The sequence below is a fragment of the Macaca thibetana genome, unplaced genomic scaffold (genome assembly GCF_024542745.1).
Source record: "Macaca thibetana thibetana isolate TM-01 unplaced genomic scaffold, ASM2454274v1 unplaced_scaffolds600, whole genome shotgun sequence".
NCBI classification, from domain to species: Eukaryota; Metazoa; Chordata; class Mammalia; order Primates; family Cercopithecidae; genus Macaca; species Macaca thibetana.
The window spans coordinates 55,563-82,390 of record NW_026089389.1 but is presented as its reverse complement, the minus strand read 5'-3'; the positions used below and the strand labels follow the sequence as shown (position 1 = coordinate 82,390).

Here is a 26,828-nt window from a genome sequence, read left to right as displayed (position 1 = left end):
TGTTGCTATTTCTCCACATCCTCTCCAGCACCTGTTGTTTCCTGACTTTTTAATGATTGCCATTCTAACTGGTGTGAGATGGTATCTCCTTGTGGTTTTGATTTGCATTTCTCTGATGGCCAGTGATGATGAGCATTTTTTCATGTGTCTGTTGGCTGTATGAATGTCTTATTTTGAGAAATGTCTGTTCATATCCTTTGCCCACTTTTTGATGGGGTTGTTTGTTGGTTGTGTTTTTCTTGTAAATTTTTGAGTTCTTTTGTAGGTTTTTGATGGGGTTGTTTGTTTTTTTCTTGTAAATTTGTTTGAGTTCTTTGTAGGTTCTGGATATTAGCCCTTTGTCAGATGAGTAGATTGCAAAAATTTTCTCCCATTCTGTAGGTTGCCTGTTCACTCTGATGGTAGTTTCTTTTGCTGTGCAGAAGCTCTTTAGTTTAATGAGATCCCATTTGTCAATTTTGGCTATTGCTGCCGTTGCTTTTGGTGTTTTAGACATGAAGTCTTTGCCCATGCCTATGTCCTGAATGGTACTACCTAGGTTTTCCTCTAGGATTTTTATGGTATTAGGTCTAACATTTAAGTCTCTAATCCATCTTGAATTAATTTTCGTATAAGGAGTAAGGAAAGGATCCAGTTTCAGCTTTCTACTTATGGCTAGCCAATTTTTCCAGCGCCATTTATTAAATAGGGAATCCTTTCCCCATTTCTTGTTTCTCTCAGGTTTGTCAAAGATCAAATGGCTGTAGATGTGTAGTATTATTTCTGAGGACTCTGTTCTGTTCCATTGGTCTATATCTCTGTTTTGGTACCAGTAGCATGCTGTTTTGGTTACTGTAGTCTTGTAGTATAGTTTGAAGTCAGGTAGCGTGATGCCTCGAGCTTTGTTCTTTTGACTTAGGATTGTCTTGGAGATGCGGGCTCTTTTTTGGTTCCATATGAACTTTAAAGCAGTTTTTTCCAATTCTGTGAAGAAACTCATTGGTAGCTTGATGGGGATGGCATTGAATCTATAAATTACCTTGGGCAGTGTGGCCATTTTCATGATATTGATTCTTCCTATCCATGAGCATGGTATGTTCTTCCATTTGTTTGTGTCCTCTTTTATTTCACTGAGCAGTGGTTTGTAGTTCTCCTTGAAGAGGTCCTTTACATCCCTTGTAAGTTGGATTCCTAGGTATTTGATTCTCTTTGAAGCAATTGTGAATGGAAGTTCATTCCTGATTTGGCTCTCTGTTTGTCTGTTACTGGTGTATAAGAATGCTTGTGATTTTTGCACATTAATTTTGTATCCTGAGACTTTGCTGAAGTTGCTTATCAGCTTAAGGAGATTTTGGGCTGAGACAATGGGGTTTTCTAAATATACAATCATGTCATCTGCAAACAGGGACAATTTGACTTCTTCTTTTCCTAACTGAATACCCTTGATTTCTTTCTCTTGCCTGATTGCCCTAGCCAGAACTTCCAACACTGTGTTGAATAGGAGTGGTGAGAGAGGGCATCCCTGTCTTGTGCCAGTTTTCAAAGGGAATTTTTCCAGTTTTTGCCCATTCAGTATGATATTGGCTGTGGGTTTGTCATAAATAGCTCTTATTATTTTGAGGTACGTTCCATCAATACCGAATTTATTGAGCGTTTTTAGCATGAAGGGCTGTTGAATTTTGTCAAAAGCGTTTTCTGCATCTATTGAGATAATCATGTGGTTCTTGTCTTTGGTTCTGTTTATATGCTGGATTATGTTTATTGATTTGCGAATGTTGAACCAGCCTTGCATCCCAGGGATGAAGCCCACTTGATCATAAGCTTTTTGATGTGTTGCTGAATCCGGTTTGCCAGTATTTTATTGAGGATTTTTGCATCGATGTTCATCAGGGATATTGGTCTAAAATTCTCTTTTTTTGTTGTGTCTCTGCCAGGCTTTGGTATCAGGATGATGTTGGCCTCATAAAATGAGTTAGGGAGGATTCCCTCTTTTCCTATTGATTGGAATAGTTTCAGAAGGAATGGTACCAACTCCTCCTTGTACCTCTGGTAGAATTCAGCTGTGAATCCATCTGGTCCTGGACTTTTTTTTGGTTGGTAGGCTATTAATTATTGCCTCAATTTCAGAGCCTGCTATTGGTCTATTCAGGGATTCAACTTCTTCCTGGTTTAGTCTTGGAAGAGTGTAAGTGTCCAGGAAATTATCCATTTCTTCTAGATTTTCCAGTTTATTTGCGTAGAGGTGTTTATAGTATTCTCTGATGGTAGTTTGTATTTCTGTGGGGTCGGTGGTGATATCCCCTTTATCATTTTTAATTGCGTCGATTTGATTCTTCTCTCTTTTCTTCTTTATTAGTCTGGCTAGTGGTCTGTCAATTTTGTTGATCTTTTCAAAAAACCAACTCCTGGATTCATTGATTTTTTGGAGGGTTTTTTGTGTCTCTATCTCCTTCAGTTCTGCTCTGATCTTAGTTATTTCTTGCCTTCTGCTAGCTTTCGAATGTGTTTGCTCTTGCTTCTCTAGTTCTTTTAATTGCGATGTTAGAGTGTCAATTTTAGATCTTTCCTGCTTTCTCTTGTGGGCATTTAGTGCTATAAATTTCCCTCTACACACTGCTTTAAATGTGTCCCAGAGATTCTGGTATGTTGTATCTTTGTTCTCATTGGTTTCAAAGAACATCTTTATTTCTGCCTTCATTTCGTGATGTACCCAGTAGTCATTCAGGAGCAGGTTGTTCAGTTTCCATGTAGTTGAGCCGTTTTGATTGAGTTTCTTAGTCCTGAGTTCTAGTTTGATTGCACTGTGGTCTGAGAGACAGTTTGTTATAATTTCTGTTCTTGTACATTTGCTGAGGAGTGCTTTACTTCCAATTACGTGGTCAATTTTGGAGTAAGTATGATGTGGTGCTGAGAAGAATGCATATTCTGTTGATTTGGGGTGGAGAGTTCTATAGATGTCTACTAGGTCTGCTTGCTGCAGAGATGAGCTCAATTCCTGGATATCCTTGTTAACTTTCTGTCTCGTTGATCTGTCTAATGTTGACAGTGGAGTGTTGAAGTCTCCCATTATTATTGTTTGGGAGTCTAAGTCTCTTTGTAAGTCTCTAAGGACTTGCTTTATGAATCTGGGTGCTCCTGTATTGGGTGCATATATATTTAGGAGAGTTAGCTCTTCCTGTTGAATTGATCCCTTTACCATTATGTAATGGCCTCCTTTGTCTCTTTTGATCTTTGATGGTTTAAAGTCTGTTTTATCAGAGACTAGTATTGCAACCCCTGCTTTTTTTTGTTCTCCATTTGCTTGGTAAATCTTCCTCCATCCCTTTATTTTGAGCCTATGTATGTCTCTGCGTGTGAGATGGGTCTCCTGAATACAGCAGACTGATGGGTCTTGACTCTTTATCCAGTTTGCCAGTCTGTGTCTTTTAATTGGAGCATTTAGTCCATTTACATTTAAGGTTAATATTGTTATGTGTGAACTTGATCCTGCCATTATGATATTAACTGGTTATTTTGCTCGTTAGTTGATGCAGTTTCTTCCTAGCCTCAATGGTCTTTACATTTTGGCATGTTTTTGCAATGGCTGGTACCGGTTGTTCCTTTCCATGTTTAGTGCTTCCTTCAGGGTCTCTTGTAAGGCAGGCCTAGTGGTGACAAAATCTCTAAGCATTTGCTTATCTGTAAAGGATTTTATTTCTCCTTCACTTATGAAACTTAGTTTGGCTGGATATGAAATTCTGGGTTTAAAATTCTTTTCTTTAAGAACGTTGAATATTGGCCCCCACTCTCTTCTGGCCTGTAGAGTTTCTGCTGAGAGATCTGCTGTTAGTCTCATGGGCTTCCCTTTGTGGGTAACCCGACCTTTCTCTGTGGCTGCCCTTAAGATTTTTTCCTTCATTTCAACTTTGGTGAATCTGGCAATTATGTGTCTTGGAGTTGCTCTTCTCGAGGAGTATCTTTGTGGCGTTCTCTGTATTTCCTGGATTTGAATGTTGGCCTGCCCTACTAGGTTGGGGAAGTTCTCCTGGATGATATCCTGAAGAGTGTTTTCCAACTTGGTTCCATTTTCCCCCTCACTTTCAGGCACCCCAATCAGACGTAGATTTGGTCTTTTTACATAATCCCATACTTCTTGCAGGCTTTGTTCATTTCTTTTTCTTCTTTTTTCTTTTGGTTTCTCTTCTCGCTTCATTTCATTCATTTGATCCTCAATCGCAGATACTCTTTCTTCCAGTTGATCGAGTCGGTTACTGAAGCTTGTGCATTTGTCACGTATTTCTCGTGTCATCGTTTTCATCTCTTTCATTTCGTTTAGGACCTTCTCTGCATTAATTACTCTTGCCATCAATTCTTCCACTTTTTTTTCAAGATTTTTAGTTTCTTTGCGCTGGGTACGTAATTCCTCCTTTAGCTCTGAGAAATTTGATGGAGAAAGGAAATTGGTGATGAAGCCTTCTTCTCTCATCTCTCGTCAAAGTCATTCTCTCCGTCCAGCTTTGATCCGTTGCTGGCGATGAGCTGCGCTCCTTTGCTGGGGGAGATGTGCTCTTATTTTTTGAATTTCCAGCTTTTCTGCCCTGCTTTTTCCCCATCTTTGTGGTTTTATCTGCCTCTGGTCTTTGATGATGGTGATGTACTGATGGGGTTTTGGTGTAGGTGTCCTTCCTGTTTGATAGTTTTCCTTCTAATATTAAAATAAAGATCTGTTTTGCCATTGCCTCAATATGGCTTCATATCCTTAATACAGCATATTTTCTTTAAGGAGTAATATCTATTTGTCTTATTTATGAAGCAAACATTTTTATTAGAAAAAATTATAAAACCACATGGCCATAGACAGTTAGGTTTTCATTTGTAACCCCTATTGACAGAATGAGTTGATTAGATACTTTTTATAAAAATGTTCTTTACAACAGAATGTCATATTATGTTTTCAAATCTGCCTGAATGTTTTCTCGTTTAATCCTGTCAGCAACTCTATTAGATAGGGATTATAACATCAGAGAATCTAAGTAACTCACCTGCTTGCCACAGCTAGTAATAATGAAGGTTTGGGTTCTGGCATGAATACCAAGCGCTTACCCTTCCTCCTGTAATAGGAGAAACTCAATGTACTAAACTGAGTGTACTAAGGAGACGTGACTAATGTAATCGACACTGCGCGTCCTAATGCAGCAGCGAGGAGCATGTCTCTAAAAGGACCCTTTCATCACCACTCTTGTATCCTGTTTTTGTACTTTTTCATTTCTAGAAAACATATGACATAATATTTAATGAGTTACTGGAAGTCCTTTGGAATCACTTCAAAATATCAATATAAAGAAAAGCTTTTCCCCTCCTATTATAGTTGCATTTCCTAGTAAAGAAGCTTTACCTGTGAATAAATGTAGCATATGTACTATCAGTTTTAATTCTCAAGACAATTCTCTGAAATTGGGTTTTATAAAATAGATTATTAAACTACTTGTATTTTGTTTTATTTTATTTTTGAGATGGAGTCTTGCTCTGTTGCCCAGGCTGGAGTGCAGTGGCGTGATCTCAGGTCACTGCAACCTCCACCTCCTGGGTTCAAGCGATTCTCCTGCCTCAGCCTCCCTAGTAGCTGGGATTACAGGTGTACACCACCACGCCCGGCTAATTTTTGTATTTTTAGTAGAGACGGTTTCACCACATTGGCCAGACTCTTCTCCAACTCCTGACCTTAGGTGATGCGTAAACTACTTTTAAAAGGAAGAAGTTTTTCTGTAGGAGACACTCTTCACTTTTTATTTGACATAGTGAATTAGCTTAATGACAGTTGGTACTTTCTTTTTTATTTTTTGAGGTGGAATGTCGCTCTATCACCCAGGCTGGAGTGCAGTGGTGCAATCTTGGCCCACTGCAACCTCTGCCTCCTGGGTTCAAGCGATTCTTCTGCCTCAGCCTCCCGATGTAGCTGGAATTACAGATGCGTGCCATCATGCCCAACTAATTTTTGTAATTTTAGTAGAAATGGGGTTTCACCATGATGGCCAGGCCAGTCTCAAGCCTGGCCTCAAGCAATCCACCCGCCTTGGCCTCCCAAGGTGCTGGGATTATAGGCGTGAGCTACCGGCCGATAGTTGGTACTTTTTGAGCCGATGTAATTATGGGGACGTTTCAGGTAGTTCCCTGACTTATATGCCTTGTATCATACCTGTTACTTACCTAACTTTTATGTTTATGTATAAAAGATAAAATCATACCCATGTCATAATTTTTATAATTATGTACCTTTTCATTTTTCTCTTCCTTCGTCATTGAAAGATTTATACTTCAATGTTAAGTATTCTTAAATGGATTTTTTTTCCCCCAGAGGCACTTAACCTTCACCAGAAAAGGTTGAATGTCACAATTTTTCCAGATATGATGGTACCAGTGTCTGCTTCCATAATGATTCTCTTGTATTTGCCCCTTTCGTTTCAGAGAATGCTGTGTATACCTTTGGCCTGGGACAGTTTGGTCAGCTGGGTCTTGGCACTTTTCTTTTTGAAACTTCAGAACCCAAAGTCATTGAGAATATTAGGGATCATACAATAAGTTATATTTCTTGTGGAGAAAATCACACAGTTTTGATAACAGGTAGGGATTAGAATTTCTGTTATATATTTATAGAACGGGGTGTATTTTATTACAAAATAAATTATATCTGGAATGAATGTATCTAACTTAAGTAAAGGAATTCATGACTGAGAAAAATGGAATTCCATGTTTACTATTCCAAAGTATAAAGTCGTGAGCTCCTTTTTATTATTTTAATTCAATTTAGAATACATGTAAATGATCCCAAGATTTAGAACCTCATAATAGCCTGCTGATGTCAGAAGTTAGACCATAGTATTATTCTTTGGCAGAAAACAGGAATCTTTTTGAAATTATATCAGTTTGAAGGCTCTTAACTCTGCTCAGGCCAAAAGGAAAAAATCCCACAAGCAGAAACTTATTTTAAAACATTCTTCCTATTCAGTCTGACAGAGCTGCATTCAGGCCGAGTCGATTCTCATGTTTTTGCCATCTGGAGGCGTTTTCAGGAATGACTCCTTTCCTTCTCTTTCTACAGTGTTAGAGAGAAAGGCCCCTCAGAGACCAGTAAGTGGATACCTTCTTCCACAATGTGGTATCTCCTTCATGCAGGGAAATGTTCCTTTGAGCCCACTTCTCAGCCTCAAAACTATGTGCTGCTAATAATGTAGGACTCAGTAAAGATTCTCCCCTAAATGATTCAGTCACATATATGTAGGTAATGGATATAGTCCTCAGTTTTCAATGCTTTGTAACAAAAGGGTGTATAATTTCACTATTTCTGTCTAAAAATGGAGTGAATCATCGGAAAGTCAGAAATCATCTAGTATATTGACATAATCCATGTACTAGCATTTCTACTTTTTTCCCTTCTTTCTGAAAAGCTCCCACTATGAAAAAGCTCCTGAAAAAGGTACTGCTCGTCTAATGGTGTCTGGCTAGGGAAACTAGGAATCAGCAAATGCAAGATACACTGTTCCTTCTTCCCCAGAGAACCTTTCAGAGAGGATGACCTGCTCATTATCAAGTATCAATGCTCTTGAGAACATATCATGAAATAGCATTATATAGAATATGAAAAGTATTATTCGTTCGTCATCTACTAAGAGTTGTTGATGTGTATCCCTTAACTATAGGGTCCTAGTGTCACTTTCTCTGTCCTTACTGTCATTTTTCATCAACTCTAAACTGCCACTGATAGTAAATACATAGTTTTTAATCTGTCATCTAACATACAATTTGATTATTTAGTTAAATTTTCATAGTACCTTTACTCCTGATAAAAAGAGTTATAGCACAAATCATTGAACATTAACTTTGTTTGCCTTTTTGTTCATCAGTCGTCCCTAAAGAGCAAGTGGTGTGGAATTTTTTTTTTTTCATCTAGTACTAATGAGAAGTACGTAGTGAGTTATCTGCAAGGCCTTGCCAGTTCCCCATTATAGCCAGTGGCTCATATTTTTAAAAGCTCTCTGAAGTTGGAAGTGCCATCAGGCAGCTTGGATCAGGGTTTGTTTTTTTCAGGCAAAAGACAATCAAATTTAAAAGGCAAACTTTAAAAAAACATTTGGGTAAAGAAATCGGGTTGAAAAGAAGGAGGAAAGAAGAGATAAAGATGATAAGGAGTATATATAAAAGGAGGACATAAATACTTAATAGTAAGAATTATAAGAGTCTACAGCCTGGTCAACATGGTGAAACCCCATCTCTACTAAAAAAAAAAATACAAAAATTAGCCGGCGTGGCAGCGCGTGCCTGTAATCCCAGCTATTGAAGCTGAGACAGGAGAATCACTTGAACCCAGGAGGCAGAGGTTGCAGTGAGCCGAGATCGCGCCACTGTACTCCAACCTGGGTAACAGAGCGAGACTCCATCTCAAAAAATAAATAAAGAGTCCAAACACTGAATATCACTTATTTACATATTTACAGGGAATCTACTTATTTTTGTAAATTTATTTTTATACTTGCCACCTTACTGAATTATATTATTATTTCTAATGATCTTTCAGTCAGTTCTCTTGGATTTGCTTAGTATGCAGTCACTTTGCCATCTTAAATCAGAGGTCCCCAAAGGTGACCCAATTGTTTCCCAGCTTAAAACCATTCATTTTCCTTCTTAATGTCCTTAAGATAAAAGTTCAAAAATTCTTCATCTGAACTAATAGGACACTCCCTTTTCACCTCTTCAGACTCATCTCCTACCACTCTGGTGCTCCAGGCGTGTTAGTTGCCTTTCAGTTTCTTGCCCAAGCCACATTTGCTCTTGATTCAGAGGCTTTCTATGTACTGCTGACTGCCTGAAGATTTTTTGCTGCCTTCCTCGTGCCGCTAAACCCTACTCATCCTTTAGGTTTCCCTTTGAAAGCCTTCCCTAATCCCCAGACTAGAGGAAAATTCCCCTCCTTTGTACCATATTAACGCCCCCCCTTACTTCTGCTTCCCTGGCACTTACCCCAGTTGAGATGGAGGATATGAAGGAGCGGCTTGAAGAAAGGAGTGTGAAGGTTCGTAGTAGCTGCTATGTCAGTAAGCAAAAGGGCTAACTGGTGAGAAGTGACAAGATTACTCATCATCGTTGTGGGCCCAGTTTCAGAGGGGACCCAAGATTTGGTATAGGAATTAGTTAGCATTGTTCACTTATGGCATTTACTTCAACAGTATTCCACAGCCCAGGAGCCAGATTAGTTACGCTAAGCTAGTTGTAGAGATTTTATGCACATCCCACTCCCCAAGTCACATGACAACGTTTGGAGACAGTTTTTAATGGTCATGGCTGTAGAGTGGAGTTGTCCTACTGGCATTTAGTGGGTAGAGGCCAAGGATGCTGCTGAACATCCTACAGTGCACAGGACAGACCCACATGACCATGAATTATCTGGCCCCAAATGTCAATAATGCCAAAGTTGAGAAACTCTGATCTATCAATGACCTCAGGAAAAAGGAAAATAAGACTGTTGGGATGTAGGGACCAGAATACAAGCATCTCCTTCTCCTTCTCTTGGAATATATGATGTGTATCTCAGGCTCTCATGCTGTATTGCTGCTGCTCCACACACTGCCTTGCATGACAGATCATCAGCTTCACAAACCACCAAGGTTAATTGATTTATTCTCAGAATATTTATTGCCTGATGTTACATGAAGAACCACAGAGACCGTAGAGAGTGTGGAAAGATCAATAGAGTAAATTCAATGCAGAATTTGAGGGGGATAATTAGAATTGCAGTATGAGTTAACATATTTATCTGTTTACAAGTAGATCCATACAAGTAACACTTTTATAATTCTCTTCATTATTTTTGCATTTTAGATATCGGCCTTATGTATACTTTTGGAGTTGGTCGCCACGGAAAATTAGGACTTGGACTGGAGAATTTTACCAATCACTTCATTCCTACTTTGTGCTCTAATTTTTTGAGGTTTATAGTTAAATTGGTAAGGCTATCACATTTCCCTGTTTATATTTTCATATTACTGTATTTGAATCTTTCAGTATTTCATAGAAAATAAGTACTTTTATGTTTGTATGGAAGAGTATCATAGATATATCGAATAAATATACTTGTTTCCTAGAAGCCAAATGTCAGACATTATGCCAGTCAGAAAATGTGTTGCTCCTAATTGTCCTCCTTTAGCATCTTCCTTTTTGCTGAAATCTTGACTGTTCTGCTTCGTTGTCATGTATCTGTTGAAAGCTGGGACTGTGCCATGCCTGCAAACTTGGTATCTTGTGTAGCACCCAGCAGAGTACCTTGCTCACAGTAGTCTTTAGTAAATATTTGCTGAATTAAATGTTAGACTCTCAAATCCTGCTCAGCAGAAAGTCTGATAATAAACAAAGGGTTTTGGTGGAACACGGTGGCTCACTCCTGTAATCCCAGCACTTTGGGAGGCCAAGGCGGGCGGATCACCTGAGATCAGGAATTTAAGAACAGCTTGGCCAACATGGTGAAACCCCATCTCTACTAAAAATACAAAAATTAGCCAGGTGTGGCACACGCCTGTAATCCCAGCTACTCGGGAGGCTGAGGCATGAGAATTGCTTGAACCCAGAAGGTGGAGGTTGCAGTGGGCTGAGGTCATGTCACTGCACTCCAGACCAGGTGACAGTGAGACCCTGTCTCAAAAAAAAAAAAAAAAATAAAGAGTTTTGAAGATATGGTTTTTGGGCTAAATTTTCGTAGGTTAAGGATGTATTATTTCAGTGTCACATCACCATCATGCATCATACCTGTATTGTTTCTTAATATTTTTGCCAGTTAAGTTTTGACTTTTGAAAATTCTGTTGACTTGATGATAATATTGAAATTTGTCCTCCAAAGACTCAGTGTCTGATAATATGGACCACTTTCATTTATTGATTTGATAGTCATTTAATGAAAGCCTACTATGGGTAAGATAGTGTGCTAAGTATAAGAAATACAAAGTACTGGTCAGGTGCGCTGGCTCACACCTGTAATCCTAGCACTTTGGGAGGCCGAGGCGGGCAGATCACCTGAGGTCAGGAGTTCAAGACCAGCCTGGCTAACATGGCGAAACCCCGTCTCTACTAAAAATACAAAAATTAGCTGGGCATAGTGGCAGGCACCTCTAATCCCAGCTTCTTGGGATCCTGAGGCAAAATAATTGCTTGAATCCGGGAGTCAGAGGTTGCAGTGAGCCGAGATTGTGCCATTGCACTCCAGCCTGGGCGACAACAGTAAAACTCCATCTCAAAAAAAAAAAAAAAAAACAGAAAGAAAAAAAGAAATACAAAGTACTGTATACAGTGATGAATGAAATAACCATGTCCTCATTCATTGAGGACTTATTCATTATAGTCTTACAATTTTTAAAAGGGATATACAAAAATATATATAAATGTTAAAATTTAAAGTATTATGAAGGAAAAATAGAACATTATAAAGTATCTAGAACCTATGTACAGAAAATACTGCACTATGGGGTTTTTTAAGCATTTTTCTTGAAAATGACTTATTTCTCAAAATTCTTTGAATGCTGATTTCATTTTTTATTGTTCCGTCATCATACATATTTGCATTTATTTTCCTCTAAGGAATTACTTTTAAGCATTAAACTTAGAAAATGTTCATATAAAGAGGGCTTAGAGACATAATTAGCCCAAGAGACTGATTTATACTTTAAAAAAAAAAAATTCTTCCAGTAGAACTTCTCTGAGCAATTTTTCACGTTTTTAATGTTTTTCCCAGATTAAAATAACATTTTCTAACTGTAAGGAGAAATGTAATCTGCCAAGTATTTTTTCTCTATATTATTTTAAATTAAAAGTTAAATGGTGGATTAAACTTCTTCTAATTTTCAATCACAGTGTTTAAAGAATATGTATGGTAATTATGTACTTTTTTTTTTTTTTTTTTTTTTTGAGATGGAGTCTTGCTCTGTCACCCAGGCTGGAGTGCAGTGGTGCAATCTTGGCTCACTGCAACCTCCGCCTCCTGGGTTCACACCATTCTCCTGCCTCAGCTTCCCAGGTAGCTGGGACTACAGGCGCCCGCCACCACACCCGGCTAATTTTTTGTATTTTTAATAGAGACGGAGTTTCACCGTGTTAGCCAGGATGGTCTCGATCTCCTGACCTCATGATCTGTCCACCTTGGCCTCCCAAAGTGCTGGGATTACAGGCTTGAGCCACCACACCCGGCCAATTGTGTACTTATTTTATACATATTGTGTACACATTCTCGTTGTGCACACACATACATATAGACAGATTCACCAAGTCAGTCTGTCTAGGAAGCCTATCACTAAGTAAATGTCTTACAGCTGATAACTGTTAAAAACTCATTTGTGTTGAAGCCAATGTTGATTCGTTTTTCTGTGGATTTATGCTGCAGGTTGCTTGTGGTGGATGTCACATGGTAGTTTTTGCTGCTCCTCATCGTGGTGTGGCAAAAGAAATTGAATTCGATGAAATAAGTGATACTTGCTTATCTGTGGCGACTTTTCTGCCGTATGGCAGTTTAACCTCAGGAAATGTACTGCAGAGAACTCTATCAGCACGTATGCGGCGAAGAGAGAGGGTACAGTGGTGGCCTATTCTGTGTAATAGTATTATCTAGCACTGCAAAGAAAACTGGAAGAAAAAAATCTGTTTTCTTTTTAAATCAAAGGGTCTTCTCAGATAAATTTGCTAAATAAAATTATTAGAGTTAAGTGCTTACAAACTTTTAGAGTTAATTCAGAAAAATTCAGAAAAGCTTAATGCTTTTTTTAAAGACACAAACTGGAAAATTTAAATTATAGAAAACCTTTGCATATAGACAATGGTGTTATAAAAGCATCCTTTTATAGTCCTATTTTATCACCTCACATTGAATGCTGAATTGTTTTTTCAACTGCATGTGGCTTGAATTTCACCTTCTTATATGCTTTTTTTTATTATGGTAGTAAAAATACAACAAATATACCCACTTAACAGATTTTTAAGTGTGCAATACAGTATCGTTGACTATAGGTACAATGTTACGTTGTTCAGAACTCTGTAGGACTTATATAATGCTACATTCTTTTGTCTTTCAGTTAAGCCTCATGAGCAGTGGAAGATTGTACACTATAAACAATGAAATGGGAAAACAAAGGAACTTCAATTAGAGAGAGGAAATATTCCCTCTTAATTAAATTTAGAGATTTTTCTTCTGTGTTTTAAAATTATTGTTCCAATGACATATATATATGTGTGTGTGTGTGTGTTTTGTTTTTTGGGGTTTTTTTGTTTTGTTTTTTGTTTTTTTTTGAGACAGAGTCTCACTCTGTTGTCCAGGCTGGGGTGCACTAGCGCAATCTTGGCTCACTGAAACCTCCACCTCCTGGCTTCAAGCAATTCTCCTGCCTCAGCCACCTGAGTAGCTGGGACTACAGGCACGCACCACCATGCCTGGCTAATTTTTTTGTATTTTTAGGAGAGACGGGGTTTCACCAAAAACCCCGTCTTTTTAGGAGAGATGGGGTTTCTCCAAGGCTGGTTTCGAACTCCTGACCTAAAGTGATCCACCAGCTTCGGCCTCCTAGCATGCTGGGATTACAGGCGTGAGCCATCAAGCCCCGCCCCAATGGCACATATGTTTTTTAAAGTAAATGGTAAATAATTTTTGAAGGTGACATTCCTTTTTTTGAAAATTACTCTTTTCAAAACATGTTTTTTTGAAGGTTCCTAGCAGTTTTATTTGTAATAGCCAACATATTTCTTTTGAAGTAAAAAGGTTAAATCTGGTGTTTTGTTTGAAAAAGCATATATGGAAAAGTTGACAAATACCCCATCAGTGTTTTGTAGTTGTTATTAATTTACATCTTCTAAGTAATTTTTTGTTTCTTAGGGAGTGTGGAGAAAATGCACACACACTTTTCCCCCGTTATGTGAAAAATAAAGCTTCCAAATTGAAATTTAGAGCAACTAAGATACAGAGACAACAGAACAAAATGTTTTTGAGCCTTTGGGAATTGAGAAGTAAATGCTGTGGAGTGTTGGCATACTTTGAACTCTTTCTCTTAAATATTTTTGCAACTTTTAGGAAGGTTTATATCAATATTAAATCTATAACATCATTTAATAGTTTGTTTAACCTGCTTATTTTAAAGGAGAGGTCTCCAGATTCTATTTCAATGATGAGAACACTACCTCCAATAGAAGGGACTCTTGGCCTTTCTGCTTGTTTTCCCCCCAATTCGGTCTTTGCACATTGTTCTGAGAGTAACCTCCTACCGAGCGTCTTATCTGAACAGGACCTCATGCGCCCAGAGGAACCAGGTAACATTTGCTACTCTGTCTGCTCTCAGGATAAATGTGCCTTTTATTCCTGTTTTTATGTTTTTCTTAAGATGTTTTCTCCAGTTATTTAAATTGTTCTCTCCCTGGTTAGAGCCTAACATCCCTCATTTGAACTCAAATCCAGGAATATCCTTACAAATAGAAAGCACCATCGGTGCCCCAAGACTGCCACGTAACCACAGCAGCATATCTTTATAGAGCAGTGGGTAACAGTCGTAGCACCTTCCTTAACTGTATCCCCTTTAAACCCTGAAACCACTCGATGAACTTAGGAGGGAGTTACAGTCCTCATTTCAGAGATGAGAAAAGCAAGGCTTGGAGAGATCAAGTGACTTGCTCAAGGTCACTCAGCTTATAAATGAAGTGGTCAGAATTTGAATGCAGGTCTTCTGGATCTATGTGAAATTCTATATGTAGGCAGTATAACATAATGGTGAAGAGCATGGAATATGGAGTTAAATTGATCTGGGGTCAAATGCCAATTTTGACATTTACTAGCTGTGTGACTGACTTTGGGGAAGTTACTTAACCTCTCTAAGCCTCAGTTTCCTTGGCTTTGAAATTGATTTAATAATACTGACTTCAGAGAGTGATTAAGAGGATTCAGTGAGATCAGGCATATAAAATAATTAGCATTGAGCCCAGCACCTCTAGAAACACCTCAGTAAATGTTGTTATGATTAATATTAATACCTTTACCTCACTACCTGTTAGATACAGATTTCACGTTTTAAGTTGTAATCCCAGCTCTTTCACTATGCTATACCTATTCTGACTAATTTTCTTTACAGATATTTGTGTATCTTAGGAGTGTCGGTATGTTACTGCAGGATGTCTAAAGAGGGAATAGTCTCTCTTAATCAAATTTAGGGATTCTCGTGTGTTTTAAAATTATTGTTCCAATGACATATATTTTTTGAAGTAAATGGCAAATAATTTTTGAAGGAGACATTCCTTTTCTGAAAATTACTGGAAGTTTCAAAACATATTTTTTTTTTTGAAGATTCATAGCAGTTTTATGTGTAATAGCCAACATACTTCTCTATTTGATAGGGGTAGGACAAGAAACCAGGACCAGGAGATCAGAAAGTAAGTAGTAAATTTGAAATTAAGAAGATGAACCTGTCATCAGGGACTAAGAATCAGGGTCTAGAAACAGATAATTTTTGTATCTTTGAGATCCGGAAGCTAGGCAAAGGGTTGAGGTAATATAGGATTGGGAACTCAGGTAAGAATTGTGGGCTATGGGAATGGGATATTATATCTAACTAGGACCTTAGTAATGAGCTGATTTATTGCACCTGACCCACAACTTTTGTATGTTTTCTTTTGAAATAAGAATCAGTGTCTAATGGTACTCTTCAGCCCTGGACATGGAAAAAGTAGTAGATTCTGACAAGCAGTATGTGTAGTGTGTACAAGGAAAAAAGACATTTATGGTTTGGAGAAAATTGTTTCTCAGTCCCAGAGATTTGAATGTGAAAATATGCATGATTTTGTAGCTAGATCAAAAGGAAATGCCATCTTTTCTTGTCTTCTTGTGACTGCTAACACTCTCTTCTTAATAAAACTTATTTTGAAAGTTGTGTCTAACATATACTGTGACATTTTCTAAATCATTCACAGACTTCAGTCTTTATAATGGAGGAAAAGTATATCAGGATACGTCTTACTAAGGAGGTGTCATTTAAGCTAAAGGATAAGAAGGGGATGGCTACACAAGGAGAATAGATGTATTTCAGGCAAAGAAAATAATATAGGCAAAGAAAATAATATAGGCAAAGGTTTGGAGGCAGTTAAGAAGAAAAAGACAACCAGTGGGGCTAGAAAGTGAGAGAAATGGTAAGACAAAGCGGTATTGGAGAAAGAGACAGTGAAAAATTATTTATGGTTTTATAGGCCATGAAGACCTACTTGATATGAATGTTTTTCTTAAGTGCAATAGAAAGTCATTAAAAGATTTTAAGCAGTAGACTAATGTATTCCAGTCCTATTTCCACTTTAAGATGATTATGATCACTTCTACCTCCATATAGATTATACAGAGGCCAGACTAGAAATAGGAAGAGTACTTGTGAGCCGTTTGCAAGAGGTGATAATGTATGGACCAAGGTGTTTGCAGCGTAGATGGAGAAAAGAAAAAGAAAAGAGAAGAGGGACGATGTGAAATACATTATAGACATAAAAACCAACCGGACTTGATAAACTTATGAATGCACCACACATAGGTGTGAATTAAAGTGAGGAATCAAGGATGATTTCTAAGCAAGAGGAAGCTTGACACATTTGAGGAATAAAATTAAGAACCAAGCCTTGGATATGTGTGAGGCATCCAAGTAGAAATATCAAGCTGATTGTTGAAACACAAGCCTAAAGTTTAGAAGAGAGCCCTGGACTAGAAATATACATTTGGAAGCCATCAACATAGAGATGGTATTTAAAAGAGATGGGCATGGTAACTTATGCCTATAATCCCAGTATTTTGAGAGGCTGAGGTGGGAGGATTGCTTGAAGTTAGGAGTTTGAGACCAGCCTGGGCAACATAGCAAGACCCCCTCTCTCTATTTAAAATAATAATAAAATCCATGGATGTTGGTGAAATCACCTGCTAGAGAGTCGAGTCAGAAGAGAAGAGGGCCCAGAATGCAGCCCTAAGAACGTCTAATATTTGAGAGGTAGAGAAGGAAGAGCTGGCAAAGAAGCCTTCCTCAGCTTTGTCAGCCAGTAAGGCAGGAGGTGGGAAATTAGGACAGTGTAGTGTCGTGAATGCAAAGTACTGCTCAAAGATCAAGGGAAAATAGCTCAAAGAAGTATCCAGTGGATTTGGTATAATGGAGTTTACTGGTGACCTCGACAAGAGCAGTTCTAGGGGAAGATCAGGGAAGAAGCCAGAGTGTTAAGAGTCAGTTATGAATGGGAAATGAGGAAATGAAGAGGAGATAAGATGAGCAGATAATTCGTTTGTGTATTTGCCAATGAAGTGGAGCAGAGAAATGGTCTGGCAGCTAGAGGGGGATGTGGGCTCAATAGAAAATATTGGAGCACATTTGTATGGTAATGAATGAGCCAGTAGTCCTGGAGAGGGAGATAGCACAGAGGAGAGAAAGTATAACCAAAGTTGTAAAGCTCTTGCAAAACAGGAGGGGCCAGCATAGAGAGTGGTCTTTGGTAACAAGAAAAACACATCCTACATTTTAACAGGCAAATGAGAACTTGGGTACAAATATAGGTAGTTGTGTATGTTTGTTGGTGAGGAGATCAAGTGGATCAGATATGATGACTTCTGTTTTCTCAGTCAAATCTGAGACAAGGCCATCAGTTTAAATAATCTGCTGTGTATTTTCCAAACCTATATTCTCTGCCCTCTCCAATCTGTCCTGCGTAACACTTTCCACAGTGATCTTCCTAAGGTGCAATTCAGTTTACATGTGCTCCAGTGTCTTCAGTGAATTCCTAATTATGAAAATAAGTGTTAATTTTCCTATATAATTCCCAATTCTAGCTTTATCTCTCAATACTCTTTTCCTTACAATCTTCATTTGGTAATAGGTAGTTTTATGGTAGTAATGTATTATGATAGTCTACAAACAGTGGCTCTTGGGCCAAATCTAGCTGGCCACTTGTTTTTACAAATAAAGTTTTATTGGAACCGAGCCATACCCATTCCTTTATGTATTGTCTGTGGCTGCTTTCTGCTACAATGTCATAGGTTAGTTAGGACAGAGACCATATGGCCCAGGAAGCCTAAGATGTTTACTATATGGCCTTTTAGAGAAAAGTTTGCTGATTCTTAATTTTGATCAGACTGATCTCTTCAGTCTAACTTAGTGGAAAGAACAAGGGCTGTGGAGTCAGACACACCTAAGATTGACACTGGACACCAACAGTCACTGAAACTTAATTTCTTCATTTACAAAATGAGAATATAATACTTAACCTTCCTTGTTGTCATAGGTTCAGTGTAACATATATAAAAGCATGTGTTTGTGGCACTTGGTAAGCCTTCAAGACAAACTCCTTTCATCTGCTCATTTGCTCAGACTACTGTTCTGCTGCTTTATTAGGAATGGGCTTCATTGTCTTCCCCTTACACCTCCATCTCTGCCTCTCAGAATTCTACTTATCCTTCTATGTACCTCCATAGTGAAACTCTTCCTGCTTCCCAACATACGGATGTAATTTCTCATAGACTATAACTTCATGGCAGTTAAAATTTTTTAACAACAAACAACAAAATTGTAATTGCTAATACTTAATAAACTTATTACTATATGTATATCAAAACATCTGTTTTATACCTTAAATATAGATGATAAAAAATAAAAAAGAATTAGCAATTACTTAGGTTGCTATTCTGCATATTACCGCACATGGAATAAATACCAAATGATTATTTGCTCATTCAATTCAGTGGATTTAAAGGGGAGGGATCAGTGTGGACTGTCATTTTTTAGTGAAGACTTCATTACGGAGCTACTTCCAAATGTATCAGTGGTCAATGAAGGCATAGTGAGAAATTGAGAAAAATGTAAAGTCAAGTAGAGCCTATGACTTTTAATTATCTACTTTATGATGTAAAGTTTTCTGTGAAAGGTTCTAGGTATTTATACTAGTTATTTGTTGCTACATTTTAAAAATGACCCTAAAACTTAGCAGGTTAAAACAAAAAGCATTTATTATTTCACACAGTTTCTGAGAGTCAGGAGTCCAGCAGGAGCTTAGCTGGGTGGTTCTGGCCCAGGTTCTTTCATAGGGTTGCAGTCACACTGTCAGATGGGGTTGCAGTTATCTGAAGGCTTGACTGAGGCTGGAAGATCCACTTCCAAGCTCATTCACATGGCCATTGGCAGGAGGCCTCATTTCCTTGAGATGCTCACAACATGGACTCCTATAGAGCAAGTGATTGGAGAGAAAGAGAGAGAGTACACATATGTAGCCAGGGTTGGAGGGGGAGAGAGAGAGCAAGAGAGCGAGCACAAGGGTGCATACATGTGTATAACCAAAACAGAAGCTATAATGCTATCACAGGTACGTCTGCTTTATTTTACTGGCTGTGCACATACAGACCAACCTGGTATAATGTGCAAGGGAACTACACAAGAGGATGAACACCAGGAGGATGTAAGTCGTTGGGGCCCTTCTTAGGATTAGCTATTACAGTGCTCGATACCTGGGTAGTTATTTATCCCAAAGGAATAGTGTTTGCCTGTTCATATGAATGAAACAATTGTAATCTAATTGGTGTCAACATTTTTAAACTTTCACAAAGATGTTAAAACCTGTGTCACTGTGAATGAATTCTTTTCAGTTTCCCTGACATGAGGCTAAAGGACTTTTAGTAAAATTATACCTACACTTTATATTATAGAATAATTTCTGTTTTCTCTCCAGTTGCCTTTTACTTTTCTGTTGAAATCTGGATTTCCTTTTTCCCATTTAATCATTCAGATTATTTTCTAGATGAAATGACCAAAGAAGCAGAGATAGATAATTCTTCAACCGTAGAAAGCCTTGGAGAAACTACTGATATCTTGAATATGGTAATGATTTCCTATCTGTTTATCTAAATATGAGTTTGAATTTTAGTTCATTGTGTATGTGAATGTGTGTATACTTCCTATACTCTTATATGCATGAAAACCACTTTCTTATTTCTTATTTTGTTTGTTATTTTTAACCAACTATATTGAGATATAATTCACATATAAAATTTGTTTTGATCCTCACATCATTAGTATGGCAATTGAGAGTGGATTCTATTACTATCTGAACTGTTTTCCCTTCATTATATATGTATATATGCACACATATATATAAAATTTGTACTATATATATAGTACAAACATAGTATATATACTGTATTCTTTTTATAATATATATTTTTTATTTATTTCAGACACACATTATGAGCCTGAATTCCAATGAAAAGTCACTAAAATTATCACCAGTTCAGAAACAAAAGGTATAATATGGAGATTTATTTTCATTATTGTTGATAAGAGCAGTTTAAGTTAATTTTTTGGATGGTTTTTGGAAAGAACACAAGAAACATAAGCATTTACTTACTTTAGAATTTAAAAGACAGAGGGATACAATGTAGATAACCTCCATTTTGCCGTGTTCTGATGTTATGTATTTTCTGTAAAGAAACAAGAGTGGAAGCATTTTATTGCTGAAATTTGCTCTTTGGGATCACTAACTTAAGTTATACTAGCCATACTTTTCCTTCTGTCAAGCCATAGGTTATGATTGCAGTTCTTATGTGTAGGAAAAGACTACCATTTATTGATAGAGTGGCTCTCTGACTTTGGTTGAGTATGACTTTGAATGAATTACTATGCTGACTTTACTGAATGATATTAATACCTTTTTTAGCTTTACAATTTTGTGATTTTAGTGAAAATGTTTGATAACCTTTCCCAATATTTGGTTGGGCTTTAATTTATCAAGAAATTGATAGCATAAAAATAAGATTAAACATTTGGAAATTAGAGACTGTTCATGGGTAGGAAAGAGAGACTTTTAATGAATAACAAATAGCAAAAGAAGGGAATAGGCTGTGGTTTTCACAACCGTAGAGAGATAAAGGCCTGCCCTGAAATCCTTTGCTTTTCCTGGCTTTAAGGACTAGTGTGATGAATGAATGAGGGATTTGAGGATTAGGAAAATAAATTGGAGAAATGTAAATTGAGGGAAGAAGACTATAAAAAAATATTTAATTTCTATTTGTAGGGTCTTTGACATGTTTTCAAGTTTAAAACTCTTAACATTGAAGTCACTGAAGTGCAGGAGAATCATGCCAAATTGTTAAAATTTAGAACTAGTCCTCATTCGTTCTATCTGTAATACTGAAAGGCATGGTGAATAACAGCATTCCTTTGAATATGGGAGAGCTGTTTGAACACAGTTGTAGAAGCTCAATGAATATTGACTGATTTTTGACTGACTATGCTTCCAAGTAGACACCTTTCTTGTTTCTTTCCTTCCTCTTCCCTTAGACTCCAGGCTCTCCGTCTTCTGGGCTGCTTTATTGTGCTAGGGAAAGAAAGGCATGTGCCTTTAGAAATCAGTTCTGGCAACCGGGCCTTCCTCTCTTAGGGCTCTTAAAAGAATCATGACTTTTTAAAGAGCAAGACCAAGAACAACCAGAAACGGAAAGCAATTGCTTTTAAGCTGACATATATTTTATACTTTCTATAGTCCTTTTAAGTGTAGGCCCTACCAGGCCTACTTTAGTAAATGATAAAAGATTTATTATACTATTTCTGTGTATTAACTTGTTAATTTTTAACTTGTCATGTTTTAATAATCTCTTTGGCACAATAGGAACCTCTTCCTAGGCCTAATCATCACGGTTTATACAATTTGAATTAGTGAGTTTTTACTATCCAGAGACCCAAATTCATTAGATATTTGCATCCATTAGCTTGTTTGTAGAATTTAGATCAGCAATTTGGTTTTGCCTTATTTGGTCCAGCAGGAAATTACTTTTATATTGTTAATACATTATTCAAATGTCAGTGTTTGATTTCATAGTTTTTATACAAATCTTACATTTTACACTTAATAGTCTTTCCTCTTAGTGTTCTTTCATTTATAGAAATTATTATAATTAAAGAATATAATCAGTACAAGGAAGAAGGTCAAAAATTTGAAAGCGCATATGAAGGTTTTGTTTAGAAAAGAAAAATATATTCGTTATTATTTAGTTTATAGATAAAAAACATTTCATGTGCAGTTTCTTCAGTTCTAGGAGTGGACTAGTCATTTTTTTCAAATTTTACATTTTTATTTATTTTGTGAATTTTGTGGACTCAAAAGACAAATGAAAATTTGAAAATTAGGCCTGGCGTGGTGGCTCATGCCTGTAATCCCAGCACTTTGGGTGGCCAAGATGGGCAGATCACCTGAGGTCAGGAGTTCGAGACCAGCCTGGCCATCATGGTAAAACCTCATCTCTCTACTAAAAATACAAAAATTAGCTGGGTGTGGTGGCGCGCACCCATAGTCCCAGCTACTCAGGAGGCTGAGGTAAGATAATCGCTGGAACCCAGGAGGCAGAGGCTGCAGTAAGCTGAGATCATGCCACTGAGCTCCAACCTAGGTGACAGAATGAAACTCCGTCGCAAGAAAAAAAATTTGAAAATGAGAGATGATCGGGAAAGTGGGAAAAATATACTAAGCTGTACTATGTACAAGAAAAGCGTACTTTTTTTTCTTTGAGATGGAGTTTCGCTCTTGTTGCCCAGGCTGGAGTCCAGTGGCACAGTCTTGGCTCACTGCAACCTCCACCTGCCGAGTTCAAGCAGTTCTCCTGCCTCAGCCTCCCGAGTAGCTGGGATTACAGGCATGTGCCACCACTCCCAGCTAATTTTTGTACTTTTAGTAGAGACAGGTTTTCACCATGTTGGCCAGGCTAGTCTTGAACTCCTGACTTCAGGTGATCCACCCGCTTTGGCCTCTTAAAGTGCTGAGATTACAGGTGTGAGCCACTGTGCCAGGCCAAGAAGTATACATTTTTTAATAGCATCTTGCAAAATTAATCTCGAAGTTTTATGTAAGGATTGATTCGGATTGAGAAAAGAGGCAGAGAATAAATATTGATGGTATTGTGATTAATGGCAAAATTAAGGCAGGTAGTACGAGTTGAAAATTAAACACAGATACTAAATCAAAATTAGATGTATCACAGACTAGAGAGTGGCACAAATGATCCTTAAAGAAACAAAACCTCAGCAAACTATCTGGTAAAATTTGCTATTTTTATTCTCCTAGACTTATAAAAATGTAAAATCTTGGCAGTACTTAAAGTAGATAAGGTGTCCTTGTAAACTAATAGTAGTATGACTATGATAATTACTTCAAAAAATTACAGAAACAACAAACAATTGGAGAACTGATGCAGCATACAGCTCTTACTAAAAACGATGATAGTGATGAATATGAAGAAATATCCGAAATGAAAGAAGGGAAAGCATGTGAGCAACATGTGTCACGAGGGATTTTCATGACGCAACCAGCTACACCTATCGAAGCATTTTCAGATGAGGAACTAGGTAATGACTCAGGCCAGGTGGGACCTCAGGCTGACACTGATGGAGAGGGTTTACAAAAAGAGGTATTTAGACATGAAAATAATAATGGTGTTGATCAACTTGATGCCAAGGAAATAGAAAAGGAAAGTGATGGAGGACACAGTCAGAAGGAATCAGAAGCAGAAGAAATAGTCAGTGAGAAGGAAACTAAACTGGCAGAAATAGCAGGTATGAAGGATTTAAGAAAAAGGGAAAAGAGTGCAAAAAATATGAGTTCTTTCTTTGGCAACTTACCAGATAGAGGTATGAATACTGAGAGTGAAGAAAATAAAGATTTTGTTAAGAAAAGGGAAAGTTGCAAGCAAGATGTGATCTTTGACAGTGAAAGAGAATCAGTAGAAAAGCCAGACGTTACATGGAAGGTGCAAGTGAGAGTCAGCAGGGTATAGCTGATGGGATTCCAGCAGCCGGAGGCAATAGAATTTAGTAGTGGAGAGAAAGAGGATGATGAAGTGGAAACTGACCAAAACATATGGTATGGCAGGAAATTGATTGAACAAGGAAATGAAAAAGAGACTAAACCCATAATATCCAAATCCATGGCAAAGTATGATTTTAAATGTGATTGCTTGTCAGAGATCCCAGAGGAGAAGGAAGGAGCAGAGGATTCAAAAGGAAATGGAATAGAGGAGCAAGAGGTAGAAGCAAATGAGGAAAATGTGAAGGTGCATGGAGGAAAACAGGAGGAAACAGAGATCCTATCAGATGACCTTACAGACAAAGCAGAGGTGAGTGAAGGCAAGGCAAAGTCAGCGGGAGAAGCAGAGGATGGGCCTGAAGGTAGAGGGGATGGAACCTGTGAGGAGGGTAGTTCAGGAGCAGAACACTGGCAAGGTGAGGAGAGGGAGGAGAAGGGGGAGAAAGACAAGGGTGGAGGAGAAATGGCGAGGCCGGGAGAGGGAGAGAAGGACCTAGCAGAGGAGGAGGAATGGGAGAAGAGGGATGGGAAAGAGCAGGAGCAAAAGGAGAGGGAGCAAGGCCATCAGAAGGAAAGAAACCAAGAGATGGAGGAGGGAGAAGGGGAGGAGGAGCATGGAGAAGGAGAAGAAGAGGAGGAAGACAGAGAAGAGGAAGAAGAGAAAGAGGAGGAGAAGGAGGGAGAAGGGAAAGAGGAAGGAGAAGGGGAAGCAGTGGAGGGAGAAGGTGAAAAGGAGGAAGGAGAGGTGGAAGAAGGAGAGAGGGAAAAGGAGGAAAGAGCGGGGAAGGAGGAGAAAGGAGAGGAGGAAGGAGACCAAGGAGAAGGGGAAGAGGAGGAAACAGAGGGGGAAGGGGAGCAAAAAGAGGAGGGAGGGGAAGTAGAGGAGGGGAAAGGAGAGGGGGAAAAGGAGGAAGGGAAGGGGGAAGAGGAAGAAGGAGAAGGGGAGAGGGAGGAGGAAGAAGGAGAAGAGGAGGGGGAAGACGAGGAAGGAGAAGGGAAAGGGGAGGAGGAAGAAGGAGAAGAGGAGGGGAAAGAGGAGGAAGGAGAAGGGAAAGGGGAGGAGGAAGAAAGAGAAGAGGAGGAAGGAGAAGGGAAAGGGGAGGAGGAAGGGGAGGAAGGAGAAGAGAAAGGGGAGGAGGAAGGGGAGGAAGGAGAAGGGGAGGGGGAAGAAGAGGAAGAAGAAGGGGAGGGAGAAGAGGAGGAAGGGGAAGAGGAGGAGGAAAGGGAGGAAGGGGAAGAGGAGGAGGAAGGGGAGGAAGGAGAAGGGGAGGAGGACGGGGAGGAAGAGGAAGGGGAGGGGGAAGAGGAGGATGGGGAAGGGGAGGAGGAAGGAGAAGGGGAGGAGGAAGGAGAAGGGGAGGGAGGGAGAGAGGAGGAAGGGGAAGAGGAGGAGGAAGGGGAGGAAGGGGAAGGAGGAGGAGGAAGGGGAGGAAGGAGAAGGGGAGGAGGACCGGGAGGAAGAGGAAGGGGAGGGGAAGAGGAGGATGGGGAAGGGGAGGGGAGGAGGAAGGAGAAGGGGAGGGAGGAGAGGAGGAAGGGGAAGAGGAGGAGGAAGGGAGGAAGGGGGAAGAGGAGGAGGAAGGGGAGGAAGGAGGGACGGGGAGGAAGAGGAAGGGGAGGGGGAAGAGGAGGAAGGGGAAGGGGAGGAGGAAGGAGAAGGGGAAGAGGAAGGAGAAGGGGAGGGGGAAGAGGAGGAAAGAGAAGGGGAGGGGGAAGAGGAGGAAGGAGAAGGGGAGGGGGAAGAGGAGGAAGGAGAAGGGGAAGGGGAGGAGGAAGGAGAAGGGGAAGAGGAAGGAGAAGGGGAGGGTGAAGAGGAGGAAGGAGGGGGGGAAGAGGAGGAAGGGGAAGAAGAAGGAGAGGGAGAGGAAGAAGGGGAGGGAGAAGAGGAGGAAGGGGAGGTGGAAGGGGAGGAGGAAGGGGAGGTGGAAGGGGAGGAGGAAGGGGAGGTGGAAGGGGAGGAGGAAGGGGAGGTAGAAGGGGAGGAGGAAGGGGAGGAGGAAGGGGAGGTGGAAGGAGAGGAAGAGGAAGGAGAGGAGGAAGGGGAAGAAAGGGAAAAGGAGGGGGAAGGAGAAGAAAACAGGAGGAACAGAGAAGAGGAGGAGGAAGAAGAGGGGAAATACCAGGAGACAGGCGAAGAAGAGAATGAAAGGCAGGAAAGGCAGAATGGAGAAGAGTACAAAAAAGTGAGCAAAATGAAAGGATCTGTGAAATATGGCAAACATAAAACATATCAAAAAAAGTCAATTACTAACACACAGGGAAATGGGAAAGAGCAGAGGTCCAAAATGCCAGTGCAGTCAAAACAACTTGTAGAAAACGGGCCACCAGGTTCCAAAAAGTTCTGGGATAATGTATTACCACATTATTTGGCATTGAAGTAACAAACCTTAAATGTGACCCGATTATGGCCAGCCAAACAATTTAAATGCCTTGCATATAACAGGCACTCATTACATGTTGTTAAACTGATTTTATGTCAGTTATTTTATGTGTAGTAAAAAAAAGCAACTGATGCAGCTGTGTTAAGGAGCCAAAGACAACAGGAGGCACTGGTAAATTTTGGCCTCTCTCAGACTAAAATTTTGGTGTATTTCACCCCCAAATTATAAAACCATAGCTAGAAAATATTAAAAGGTCATATCAGATTATTAACATTATATATTCATTAAAGGCAGCTTTAGGAAATAAGAATATACTACAAGAGTGTTTTGATTGTGTGTATAAATCATTCCATTTTTAAATGGCACAGATGCTTAAGGGCTATAAAAACTTCTAATTTCTTATAAATGTGTTAGCACTTTTTTTAAGTTAGTGATTACAGTTTACCTGCTGTATAGAATAATTTTCTAATAATGAATGGTATTCTGAAACTCAATTGAGGCATTCACATTTTAAAGAAAGTATTGTCTTTTACCTTTTATATGTTCTTTTTGCAAAAATCTACAAAGTGACAGCTGTGTTCAGAGCTTAGATCCCAAAAACGTGATCTCTTTTAGTTAGTATCTGGC

At 39.0% G+C, this 26,828-nt stretch overlaps 1 protein-coding gene across 1 annotated transcript in view; it reads left to right on the top strand.

The window, feature by feature from the left end:
* LOC126947460 (X-linked retinitis pigmentosa GTPase regulator-like) overlaps positions 1-26,828 on the top strand; it is a 71,723-nt gene that overhangs the window by 21,861 nt on the left and 23,034 nt on the right. Inside the window, 8 exon segments of the mRNA XM_050778096.1 lie at positions 6,426-6,579; positions 9,832-9,956; positions 12,377-12,562; positions 14,118-14,286; positions 19,756-19,847; positions 20,204-20,269; positions 23,183-23,363; positions 23,979-24,130. Of these exon segments, the coding sequence (XP_050634053.1) occupies positions 6,426-6,579; positions 9,832-9,956; positions 12,377-12,562; positions 14,118-14,286; positions 19,756-19,847; positions 20,204-20,269; positions 23,183-23,363; positions 23,979-24,130 (1,125 nt within the window).